This window comes from Mizuhopecten yessoensis, unplaced genomic scaffold (genome assembly GCF_002113885.1).
Source record: "Mizuhopecten yessoensis strain PY_sf001 unplaced genomic scaffold, ASM211388v2 scaffold6719, whole genome shotgun sequence".
NCBI lineage: Eukaryota > Metazoa > Mollusca > Bivalvia > Pectinida > Pectinidae > Mizuhopecten > Mizuhopecten yessoensis.
This window is the reverse complement of record NW_018406690.1, coordinates 1,951,657-1,965,400: the sequence shown is the minus strand read 5'-3', so window position 1 is coordinate 1,965,400 and position 13,744 is coordinate 1,951,657. Positions and strand designations below refer to the sequence as shown.

Here is a 13,744-nt window from a genome sequence, read left to right as displayed (position 1 = left end):
TTTCAGGATGTAACAGAGATATCCACATCATCGGGGTAACTATTTGGTTGTCTTACCCTTATTTTACCTCAGAGCTTAGGAGCTATAATGTTATTTTTGAGAAAGCTGGACAAATGTTACTTCTGTATATGGGATACTGGTACATGCATGTTACAATGAACTACAGAGAGGAAACTGACATGCTCCTGCTTTAATATTTGTTACTGTTACTTGAAAGATACGAGATTGATTTATACTATGCGTCTCTTGTATCATATTTGGTATTGGTATCTAGAATAACAACAGAATTACCTTCACGAAACAACTAACACATTCAACAATACATTTAAAATCCATACGGACACTCATACTTACTTGAAGATTTCACAAAACATGGTCCAAAACAAAGCACGAGCAAAGTCATGAAATATCCAATTATTTCTAATTTGACTAATTCCATCCTGTTCTTCGGGTGATTTGACAAGAGAATATTTTTCTCCTAAATACTGTAACCTTTTTTCATACTCACACTATCTGTTATACAGTAGATAGCGACCAGGAAGAGAGCACTGTAAGCGGTGCACCCGTTATCATATGTTTACTGATCTTAAGCTCTTTATTGACATTTGAATGTTTCTGTGGTCAGGTAGGTTGATAGTATTACTGTTATCTTTGTACCCGTTTTTCATATTGCAGTGTAAACGCTGGATAAATCATCATACCGTGCGGTCATGTCACGTTCGATGTGAGGAAAAATAAAACAAATCCTGTCAAAGTGGTAAAAAGGTAATAGATAATACCTATGTGATCGAGTCACAGGTGCAATAGTAGGAGCGTGGTTAACTTCACTTCTGGAGTTGAATGACACAAGTATTGTTAATTAATCTACTCTCATTTTAATTTTAATTCGAGCCTTCGTCAGCTACGTTTCAGTCAGGCTCTCAGTCAGTCGATGTGAAGTTTTTAATCACTTTTGAGAGATTTTACAGAAACCGATGCTTATACCTTCGATACATTATAAATGTAAGGTTTTATGCGTAAAAACGTATTTATAACGTAGATAACCAATTTATTATATGTAAGTGACATCGGAAATTACTTGTTTTTATTTACTTATATTTCATATACAGTGTTGTATCAAATAAAGTGAAAAACAATTAACGGTTATTTTACTTATGTTTTCCCTTTTTTGTGCTTTTATCGGTTTTAGTGTAATTGTTTGCATGAAAAGGATTAATAAATGTTCGATCAATCTTTTTTTTTTATCACAGAATATTTGAATATTTGATCTCCCTGTAGAATTTGTCGTATTCCTTCTAATATTTACCAAGATGTACTGTACGCTAATATACCTACGGTCGTTATGATAATTACTTGTAATACACATTCAGAATAAAATTATGATTTTAGGCCTAATTTTATTTATTGCTCGTGTACCACCAACCTTATGATATGTTGTTTATAACAATCTTCAGAATTTTGTATATATTGCTAGCGAATGAAGTATTAGTGCAGCACCATATTGTTTCAGTTACTCTACAAACTTCTTACGAAAGTACATCGTATGAACTTTCTGATACAAAAATACGTACCATTTAAAAAAAAAGTTAAATTCTAGGGAAAAAAAGACTTTCAACCCGGGTATCAGGTTGTATCCATTTGCCATCAGATCACATGGTAATACATGTGCATGTACGTATAAGAATGACATGGAAGTAGAAATATTGCAAACGATATCATCGTGCTTATACAATATATAATTTAAAACCTTTTTGTTTTATGTGATTTATATATTTTTTTGCGTTCATTCTTTGTTGACTCATTTGCATACAAAAAATGAAAAAAGATAATCTTTTCTCAGACGATGTAGTTGTTCTGATTTTGGTTTTCATCTAATGTAACACACTCAATCTGTGACTGCTGACACGTTTAATTTCTGCATATCTACCTGGAAATTGATCATGAATTAACCCTATGACACCGTAATGAGAAGAAGCATTATCTAAATATTAATTCACTTCACTTACCTGTAAACATTCCTTTTAGAAAGCACAGGTGAAAAGATGTGACTTGGGCCTTCTGCTGTCACTGAACATGGGTGTGTTGAGTGTTCACACATTCCACGCCTAAGCAGGCTCAGGGAATGGAGATACATGTACCAGAATATAATTAAAAAGAACAAGTTTATTACCTTAACACTATCATTCAGTAAATGCATTATTTTCAACCTATCAATATGATATAGCACTGCAGAATGATTATGCTTGTTTTTACCTGTTACAGTCAATTAGTTCAGTACTCTAACTCTAAAATTACTGACGACTTCAAGATGACCTTGATGTTGGACGTGCGGTTCGCGGCTCTGATATAGTAATTATAATCGCTTTTAATATGTTTTAATCGCTAAAAGGCTCATACTCACTCCAATCATATCTGAATTTGTTTTCAGTTTTGGTTCGTTTTCAGTATCACAAATGACTCTGACGTAAAGCTAATTCAATCTAAAACAACAACGAACAAACACATTTATTGATGCCAGTTAGCACAGGGCAAAAGGCAACCAGAGAGTGGATGGGGATTTGGACATTTTCTATTCGCCTTTTTAAGGTTCACCTATTTAATTGTTGAAACTAATCAAATCAATTTAGCAATTGAACATTATTGTTATAGATTATTTGCACAGCTCTCAATTTTCAAGTGAACAGATCTTGGCAGGAATCTCAATGAATTTTAACGATGTTTTGAATTTACATAAAGTATATTATTTCAATACTTTTTGTGTATTACTATTGTCCTAAACAGATCACATTGTCCTCGATCTTAAGTAAGTCATAGTATTTCTTTGTCAATTTCAACAACACTCGAAGGCCCACATTGGAACAAAAACTAACCAGTATGTTCTTTCTTCCTCGGCAGGTCGATTATACGGACAAAAATAACGAATTCTATCCGATACAGGTCCATATTCACAACAACAAAACTTGTTTCGAGTGACAAAAACAAACAATTTGGCCGTGCAAATGTTTTTAAATACCTATTCCTAACATAAACAACAATTAGCTCGAGTCCATGTCCAACTCAACCAGCCAACCAAAATAATAATAGTTGTTACAAGACCAGCTAGAAGCGGGGATTGATGTGTGGCTCCGGGTATTTTTTTGACGTGTGGAAACACTACTTGCAGATTTTACTTTCGCTGTCAAGTTGTTTTTATTAGGATTGAACTGTTAAATATCGTATTATCGTGATGGGTTTAACCATGTTGGTTACCTCGCTGATTTCCGATTTTTGATGAGTCTTTCTTTGCTACCATTCTCAGTGGTGTGCCAACGCGTTATGGTGTCGTCCGTTTGACTAGGAGCTCGTCAGCTGTTGTATTGTCATGTAAATGAGATATCATTGCTGCCATATGTCTAGGGTCACACTGTCTGTAATCATATATGGGCCTCACCTGTCTTCGACAGTTTTAAACGCCACGTATTGGAGTTGATGTTCTAGCATAAACAAAGATTAACTGGGAATGTAGACTCTCAGTAAATGTGGCTGCAATGTTGCACTTTTTTTTGTCATTAGTGTTTGTCTTTTTGACGGACCATGGATTGGAAATCTGCCAGCTGCTTTACAAAGTGGATGAAACCAACTATTGGTGTTTCATTGTGTTCAAAACATATGAAAGTGATGGCTGGGATTGCCACGAAGTCATCATGTATAATTTTACTTGGATGAAGTATTGTATCACAAACTTACAAATTCTGCGGACTTGCATCTGTACATGATATGTAATGTTCGAAGAGTTAAAACATTGTAAGTTCAATATCACAACGATCGTTTTAAATTCCTCAGCCGATATTCTTTTTCATATATATACCAGAAAAAAAATCCTTTTTTCTCTTCATTTTATTCACATTTCGGCAAAAACAAATAACAAATATGAAATGTCTCCTTTCGTACTTAATTATTTACAAACAATATTTGGAAATAAGCTCCCATACGTTAATATAACAAAAGAAGGAGGTTTATAGAAAAATGGAAGCTAGCCATGTTAATACTTATATGCTCAGAAGTAAAACGTAAAAAAAAAGAAATTATACACTATAATTTAACATAAGTGTACTGCGGTGATCAATAATCAGTGATCCTTTTTTTCAGTGGTTCACATTGAAAGTGTGAAAACAGCCTAAATAAACAGCTTTGTTCTATAAGAACTATTTCAATTTTAATTTCAACAGATTTTATTGACTATTTCAATTGGATTTAGCATCAGGCTAGGGTTCTTTATTTTCCAAACTTATTTTCAAACATTACATACATACGGTCATAAAAAAATCCAAATTAACAGTGTAAGGGAGATAACTCAAATTAAGTTTATGAAATAAATATGTTTTACTAATCAATCATATCTGTTTACGTATTTGATATTAGCTATACAGTGAATCATGAATACTTGTTGACAATCCATCCGATATAAAATCCACGTGATACAGGCCAAACAATTATCGTATATAATAACGTTGGCAATTTACCTACTGGGTAATATTTGAGAATAATTATGATAATGGAGTCACGGGGATGTTTTAGTTATTTTTTATAAATTTATTGGAGTTGATTCCGTAATAGCAAATCACTATAAAATGGTCATGCATCTTTAGAATAATTAAACCAGGATTAAGAATAAATAATTACAATATCTATCAAGTCCAGACAGAGTACCAGAGATATTGTGAAGATATATACGCATATATATATTTATATGTATACATCAGTATTGATATTCATCTGCTAAGCGACACTATCAATATTAACATCACTTTCAATGTAAATTTTAGTTGTGAGTGAATCTATCAGTTTGACGAATACAGTCAGATATATTTTGTAAAATTGGTATGTTGATATCAGTGCTGCCTATTTTGCGTCTATTAAACAAAGCATTAAGATTATAATAATCATGGTTTAAAGTTACACCAAAGCATGCATTTTTTGTAGTTATTGCATCCCAAAGGTATAATAGAGTGGGCATTCAAGTATAAAATGATCTGCATTTTCATTTGAAAGTCCATATCAACATGCTAGTGTGTCATTCAGATGGTCCATGTCATGTCACTATTTAGGCTGCTAGCATAATTTCTTAACTGACAAATTATCCTATTCAAAATGTCTTGGCTCATAGTATATGAATGTGCTGATAATTGCTCGTGTTATTTACAATATCGGAATTTATGAAAGTTTTAAATTGTTACAAAGCATTTGCATTTAAATCATATGCAGAGAGGAGGTTGAATTCTCTACATGAGTAGGGAAAGACACTGTTGAAATATAAGGGGTTTTGTCTGTAGTACAATTTCATTTTGATTATTGTCTTTTACATCAACCAGAGAAGCATCATCAGAAAAACGTTTTATGTTACTAGTGCTGTTATATCGTTTATAGAGATTAAAAATAGAAACGGATCGAGGACCGTTCCTTGAGGTAAATAAGATTTGACATGCTTAAACGCTTATTGATGATCTCTGTTTCGTATCAGAAAGATAATTTCTAAACCATTGCAATATTTGAACCTTTATGACAATTTAAAAAGTAGACCCTCGTGCCAAACTCTATCAACGCCTTACTAGCACCACACCACACAATACAAATATAATTGCCTTATTTTGATCTAAGTTATTTACAATAGTTTCATGTATGGGTGATATCTGGTTTACTGTCGAGTCTCTTGGTAAAAAGTATGACTTTTGTTTCTTTATGATATCGCAAATTTTTCAAATAAATATTTAAATATATTGTTTCAAAAAAAACATGATAAATCATGATAAAGGCCTAATGTCAGAGACGTCATTTTGAGCACCCTTACCTTAGTATATTTTATTAATGTTAGTTTTTTTCCACGAAAGAGGTATAATACCAGTTTCAGCAGTCTTATTACATTGTAAAGTTAAAGGACATATTGGAGAAAGTGCTTACTTTCTATTATCTTGGGTATCATGTCATCTGGGCCTGGAATTTGTATTTATCATTAAGTAAAACTGTTGATCTTTCATGCCTTGTTCATATATAATAATATTGTCTAGGCTAAAGGGAATAGTGTTCCCATCCCACAACCTCCCTTGAAGAGTAAGGGCTTCAAGATTTTCAGAGGAAGTTGATAAATGTATTAAGCTTAAGTAGATAATTAGATAGTTTCCTTTTCAAATGGATGATGTGTTAGATTGCTATCTTCAGATATAGGTGAAAGATAGTTTAATACATTGTTTTAGTTCATGACAGATTTAGCAATTTTCCAACCTTTATTTGAAGGTATAGATTGGTGACTTATTGTTTCATTTTCTTATAATAAATTCGTTTAGCTTCTCTAACAATGTCTACTGCTTCATTTCTTGCCTTTCTAAAGTTTTCCAAACTAATTGCAGTGTTTACAGTTTCTGTTTGTAATCTATTTCATTGTCTAATTTTGCGCCTCGATTATTATACATCCATGTTTTATGAAAACGACAGCAGCGATAGTTTTGGACGGTATATCTTCTTGTATTTGATTATTGATAGAATATGTTAAAACATTATCAAAATAATTCGAGTCAAGACTATTTATTAACATTTCCCAATTAATTTTATTTAGAGCTCTTTTTCTGTTTTTTTCAAAACACAGGTTGACTTTTTATGAGCTTTCTGCTTGAATAAATAGTTTGAACAGGTAAACAAAAAAAAACATAGTGATCACTACACATTGGTGTATTCACTGTATTATGTTTTATAAGTTAGATTAATATCTTACTGAATGAAATAGCAATAGCAGTGTCATTAGTTTATGTTACCCTAGAAGGTTTATTGATTAGATTTGCTAAGTTATGTTTTGCCTTTTACCTATTCAAATGATGGTTACATTTAGTAGGTATATTTAACATATTTACATTTATTTCTGCAGATAATATGATGTTAAGTGATGTGGTACTTTGATTAAGGTCTATATATACATCCTAAAAAAATATTTCATTCCATATCATTTCAATATCATAATGTTCAAGATCAAATCTTCTTTCAGTATGTACTTTGTCTTTATGGTCAATTATCACCCATCTGTAATTCGACTGTGACCTGAGTGGGCATATAACAATGCAAAGTAATTCACATAAATGGAAAGTATAACAGAATTATAAAAACAACAATAAACTGATTCATTACCCGCTACAAGCAATACATGGTCAACATGAATAGACACAGCATGGCAAGTCTAGTACTATATATATATACAAACGTTACAAACACGATAGTTAACAAGATTTAGTTTGCCATCTATTATGACGTACACACTTTCCAATCAGCATTACGATTTTTATGGATTTCACAAGATACATCTGACATAGAATATTTTAATTGAGAATCTAGTTATATTTGGGGAGTCTTAGATTTGACATCTTCATGTACAATAAGTGTACAACTTATTGTAGAATGATTTGTCTCAATCGGTTCTGGCCATTAGTAATACGGATATCACAGACAATATAACGCTATGAAATATAAACCTTCCAATTTAAAGGTTAAACCAGAAAATCACACAATTTGAAATAGTATGCACATGTTTTTACGTTAGCCATGGCACTTGGTGATAGTAAAGTGTGTATTTGGGATTTATATTTTATTACACAGGTATGTGCATCTATGGATTGTTCCTTTTCCGAACCTGCAGGGACATGCTAGTTACATTGCGGTAGCTGAATGACTGTTGGCACGGGGATGTTTTGGATATTTTTACCGTCAGTTTAGATTCAACTTTAATGCATACTGCTTTATGTAATCAAATAATAGAATCATCATGTCACTCTTTGCCACGAGTCTTTTTGCATCGTTTTCACTAGTTAAAGTCGCTACAGATTCTTCTTTACTTCCCGATTGTATCATAAATGTTTTTAACGTTATCTACTTTTGTTATGTCTAAACCTTCATAGTTGGAATGATCCTGGGATACACCTGAAAATAAAAAAGTACACACTTTGATTACCATTCATGTTTACCTATTCTTGTATTCTGATATTTAATCAATAATAATAATATATAATTAGTAAAAAAATATTTTTTAAAATTTATTTGGTTTCACAAGTCCTCATATTTTACATTTTACCGATGATTGTTTCAGATAGGTTGTTCAACTTACTGTTTGGCTGCATTTCATAGGCTGTTGACGGTTTAGGGGGTGATTTGATCTTCCTGCTGTTAAATAGAATCATTTCGATGATTATAGTGTACAACTTGATCAGTAAATACAGTACCATGACAGTGTTTAGATATGGTGCAAAATAAGGTATAAAAAACACTTTTAATTATCTAGTATTAAACGTTAAATCAGCACATATATGGTCTGTCGTATATACATGTACTTACGATTGTCTTAGACAAAACATAGTCAATCCAATGTTGTAGAATATGGAAATGGCTAAAACAGTCCCAAGTATAGCGTATCCGGTAACGTCTTTAGTATTCTGTAAGTAAAGCTAGATAGTTACGACACATGTTTTTATAATCGTAAAAGGTAATATATTGAGCAATGATTATTCGAATGTTGTGTTGAAATAAGCAAAAATTTGATAATTATAGGAGTATTCAAAATACAACAATCTTAACTCAATTTTTCGTTTGAAATAAACTCCCTATATATCCATACTTTGTACCTATGTTTCTGTCCTAATTGTACTTACTGCAAGGCTAGCAAAGCATCCAATAACCTCTGTTTGATTTTGAGAAATTTGCTCTAATAAAATAAAATAAATAACAATGAATAAATAACATATAAAGTCAATCAACAATAAACAAAAATCTGATAAACAGTATTCTTGGTCAATTATGCGGTCATTGTAAAATCTGCCTTCGTGTTACGATAGCCGATAGGTTTATTGCATTTGATATTAGCCATACATGTGTCATATTCTATTACCGTTTATTTCTATTTCATTCCATTGCAATGTAAGTGTCCCTTGTTCTATGTTGTGTCTCAATAAAGGAGCGTATCGCTCCGAAAGATTGACATCTTCATATATATATTTATTTACCATCGTATGGCATTGCCACTATATAACCCTACCAAATTCAGTAGGCATTCGTATAGGCTATGAATGCCATGGACCGATTGTTGACGTCATCATTATTATGACCTCATTATTGCTACGTAGGATACCACTGACCTTTTCTGGGCGATGGCTGTTCTATTCATTGAACAAGCAAACACGATATATATATTATCAAACATGAAGCGCTAGCGCGCTTCATTGAATTTGCCTTTGTCCATTTGGCATTCATATCGCCTTTGAATGCCAACTGAAATCAGTTCAATGCTTAAATATATATATCGCAAGATGTGAACTTACAGTGTGTGTTAAGTAATCTAAATAAACCATACGTTTACAGTAGGACTATATTGATCTACGGTTAGGTAGGTGCTTTCTACTTTTACAGCAACCCAAAGAATATGCAAGTCATATAATATATGACTGGGCAATGACAAAGAAACAATAAGGCATTCCTATGAGCAGAATCTAAAGCATCTACGTTCACATCACGCAAAGAAATAGCATATATCCAAATGGGATCCTGGTGGCGGCCAAGATTATTGCAGTAGCGTTCATCTCCGGAAACCCAGGGTTGCAAGTTTTTTTTTCCGCCAGCAGTCGACATTCAGCACGGAAATCATGATATTTTAGTATATATTTGACAATAATGGATGTTACTATAAAAGGAGGGAAAATTTACGATCGGAAAATTGGAATCGTCATGCTAATAAAACTGGTCAGTAATTAGCGTTCGTGTTGGTCAGGTTGAAAGAAAAAATCAAGGAATGTGACTGTAGTGTCATTGATTTCAAAGTCAGGAAGGTATACACGATCTACAGGGTAAATCAATTTCTTGTTTTAAAGCGCAGTAATTCAACGTTATATATCTGAATGTAAAATTGAACGATTAAACGCTAAAATGTACTATAAACATTCATTATGATAGTGTTTATGATTAGTATTTGACGTCACCATATTATGATTTTTGTGAAAGGTAACACCAACACATCTATACAGAAATAATTGCTATAATACGATAGTACCACGAATATAGAATGCCTTTAACAAATATGATGCTGTTAAGAAATCTTGTTTTTCGATAGTCCTTAATCAATACAATTTTAAGGAATTAGTAGGAGCTGCCTTAGCAGGCGCTAACTACTAGCCATATGCCACCTGGCTAATATCTCCCTATGTGTGTATGCCTGCGTGTGCTCGATATGTATTGTGTTCTGTTTGCAGGAGGACCATGCTTCCAACGGTATTATTTATAGTGGCACCTCACTTGAATGCTGCAGCTCAGATACCGCACATTCCACCCAATATCAATTTATACTCCACATGGGTTGTTGGTGTTGTGTGTGGGCAGGAGAAAAACACTTTCTCTGAATATTCCATGCGTTAGACGACTTCGGGGATCGAACTCCGGCCGCCTACGTGGAAGGCCGGAGTGATGAACCACTCATCCATCCGCCCACGTGTGATCATAATTATCGCATCGTGTTTATTCAGATTTGTGGGGAATTTTCGCAGCTACAATGACAAGGTCGTGTCTATGAATAAACTGTTTAAGCACATGCTGCCGCTCATAAGGCCCTTTCCGTTTCTGGTCGAACCCCCGTCCCCTGTATGCAAAGGAATTCTTTTTCAAAATACGGGGTTTTATTTCATTAATTTGATCCATTTTACAGGGTGTTAGTTTTTTTTAAATACCGTATGCTGGCCCTAACATAATGGTTTAACGTGTAAAGATGAACAACTCGTAAAACATTATATTACCTTTGGCATTCTACTAAAACCTATAGTTGTACTGTCTAAGTGTGTGTAAAATGTCTGACTATTGTTGGTTCACTTTATCATAGACCTAAACTGTTGGGATTAGAAACATACCGTTAAAATGCATACTGTCTATTATGCAGAAAAAAATGTATATTCAACAAAATGCAATTCTTATGACTTATGGTACAGTCTGTATTCCAAAGACATTGTCCCTGCCCACCATCTCCTAAGTCAAAACATTCAGTTGAAATCTCACCTGTATTACTTATTGTATTGATTTCATCAAACGGTTTAGTGAATTATTTTGTTCTCTACACTGTTAAGTCTATCATTATTTGTGTTTTGAACGGTTACATTTGAACAACCCTTTGAACTCATTTGTTGAATTTTGGCCAACTGCAATAATCATTGACTTTAATCTTGTTTGAGGTTCACTGGCACCTCAGCGCATTGTTGCAAGGAAATGTTTTCCCATCATAAACATTTGATGTCAGAGTATTGATTTAGAGGCACAAAAAATAGCTCAGTATTATACTATAGTAATATATTATACTGCATGAACCGAAAGGTTGCGAATTAAATTCACGGCTCTGTACTGTGTTGTGTCTTTGAGCAAGATACTTTACTCCGCGTGTTCCAGTCTACTCAGCTGGAAATGAGTACGTGGTTGGGCAGTGCTAAAATTGTTGACTTCTATCTGTCATCGCCGAAATGGCAGCACCGGTTGTATGCTCCTCGAGGAGTTGAGAAAGATATTGGGTAAGGCCCTGTAATCAAGGATAATTATTTGTGAACCGCTGTGGGACGATCTACGAACTAAGTTGTGATAAAGCGGTGTATAAGAACCTCGAATAATTATTATTATTGATAGAAGTTTCCCTGGCATTATTGATTGAGAGTCACTGGCTCCTCGTCTTTTCTTTTTTTTGCTAATAAGAGACCAAAATAAGAAGACGTGAACTTGTATTCAAACGCCATCACACTAGTTATAATGGAAAACTAAACAAACACAAAATAAATAACCAAAACTAGAAACCCAGGAAATAACGAAACAAAAAAGAGATATTGACAATAGATAAGTTTCACTTTCCTACATACGATGCAGCAACTTCGCTATACGCAAAGATCTGTAAGATTATTGTAATTATATTGTTGTAATATCTGTCTTAACACAATTACCGTATTTTAACTCCAGAAATAAGTTGAAATGACCTCGCAAAGATTGTATACACTGCAATGGCAGCAAATGAATGTATCCCCTTTCCAATTTCATGTTTCAGTTGCCTTCGAGAATAATGTTGTCCATATCGAGTTACACAATTTAAATAAGGAAAACAAGTAATGGTAGTTAGATGAACACGAACACCAAACAACGCGAGTTAACGTACTATGATGTCCTTATTATGTCAAAACATTAACACACGATTTCATTTTTGTTTAAATAAAAACACAAATTATGAGGTGTGTGATGAAACGGAAAACTCACATATCAGTAGGTCAGTGACATATGTGTCAGTAGGTCTATAGAATATATCTATTTCAGACATTTGTAACGAACCCCTGTTGATTAGTGCAGTGTAACGGACGATATTTCTGATAAATTGCATGAGTTTTAAAATTGTTTCCATTGCCGGCATTGATGATTTCAAACGATGTGCATTTTGTACGATATTGCAGACCATGGTCTTGTTTTTGTTGTAATAAAAGTATCTTTTTTAAACTTTCTTTTTCTTTTGCACGAAAATTTACAATTACATTGTCAAGTCTCACAATGCCCAGCGATATTTCAGCAGCCGTTATGTTTATTTACATTGGATATTGTAGTTCCGGTTAGTGTTGTATCAATACGCTAAGAATTGTGTCTCGTGCTGCATGGTTATTAAAGTCCAATCAACGACACCGCTTTCAAAGAGGCTATATAGTGACAATGCCATGCAAATGTAAATATTTGCCCTTATTTAAGGGACATACCGTCAAAAACAATATTTCAGTTATTGAATGTACGTGTTGTCTGCACTGCCATTAATGTTACCTTCTTTCCCCAAATTCAAGGTCCATTACTTATGTCAAGTTTAAACAAACAATTTGTACTGGAAAGCCCTATAACATATAGCGCCGAGAACGTCACGTGATGATTTCAAAACGTGGCAGAATAATTTATTGTACCACAAGGAGTGACAAAGGGGGTCCCACGAGAGGGGTTGTATTTTTGCAATTCAATCTTGCATCAATTTTTCTATGACATATTCAAGGGGTGTAGAGAACGAAAGTGAGCGTAATCCCTGGATATCGAGGATGATAAAATGTTGGCTGGACAGGAGAAGGGACCCCTGTTCTTTTAGTAATTATACATTTTTAGGAAAATTCATCAGCGAAATCCAACTATCCTTTTCCATTAGGAGACGCACTTAATATATTCATCCAGTATTTGAAAAAAGTCATTGAAAAATATACTTCACCGTTATATCGCTAAAAGGGTAGTATCAAAACAATGAAATATGATTAGTACAACCCGGAACGATATAATCTTTGCATTGCATTTGCCAGTTAAGTTTTGCAAGTGAAGATTATTTAGTTTTCTTTCGAAAACTATATCTGTGTCGTCATACATTTAAACCGAACAATGAATATTATTAGTAATGCATAAGGTATCAATTCATGTTGATTTCTGATAGGTTTCATTATTGATAAACGCATTCCTCTCCCTAGAAACAACGGACCGACGTGGATGTAATGTTGAGCGATATATCGGGAGAATGTAGAAAAGTGTGGAAAAAGAAAGCGAAATCCTGAAGTCCTGATTTTTAGATATGTATGCAATATTTTCAAATACAAGTGATATATTGAACCGGAACATACCAAAACCACTTGATTAACTTTATTTTACCGCATCAAACCGGATGTGGCACAATGATATGTTTGGCTACACTATTTTCATGATAATGCGTAGATCA

General features: G+C 33.5%; 2 protein-coding genes across 3 annotated transcripts in view; both read right to left on the bottom strand.

The window, feature by feature from the left end:
* The window catches only part of LOC110452490 (multiple epidermal growth factor-like domains protein 10), a 105,704-nt gene extending 105,265 nt beyond the window's left edge, over positions 1-439 (bottom strand). The window contains exon 1 of the mRNA XM_021501051.1: positions 355-439. Coding sequence (XP_021356726.1) covers positions 355-439 — 85 coding nt within the window. The remainder of the gene's footprint in view (positions 1-354) is intronic.
* A 7,165-nt stretch (positions 440-7,604) lies between these two features.
* The window catches only part of LOC110452541 (multiple epidermal growth factor-like domains protein 11), a 59,294-nt gene continuing 53,154 nt past the window's right edge, over positions 7,605-13,744 (bottom strand). For both annotated transcript variants that reach the window (XM_021501146.1, XM_021501147.1), the window contains 4 exons: positions 8,664-8,716; positions 8,350-8,447; positions 8,123-8,178; positions 7,605-7,938 (listed from right to left, as the gene is read on the bottom strand). In XM_021501146.1, coding sequence (XP_021356821.1) covers positions 7,850-7,938; positions 8,123-8,178; positions 8,350-8,447; positions 8,664-8,716 — 296 coding nt within the window. In that variant the 3' untranslated portion in view covers positions 7,605-7,849. The remainder of the gene's footprint in view (positions 7,939-8,122; positions 8,179-8,349; positions 8,448-8,663; positions 8,717-13,744) is intronic.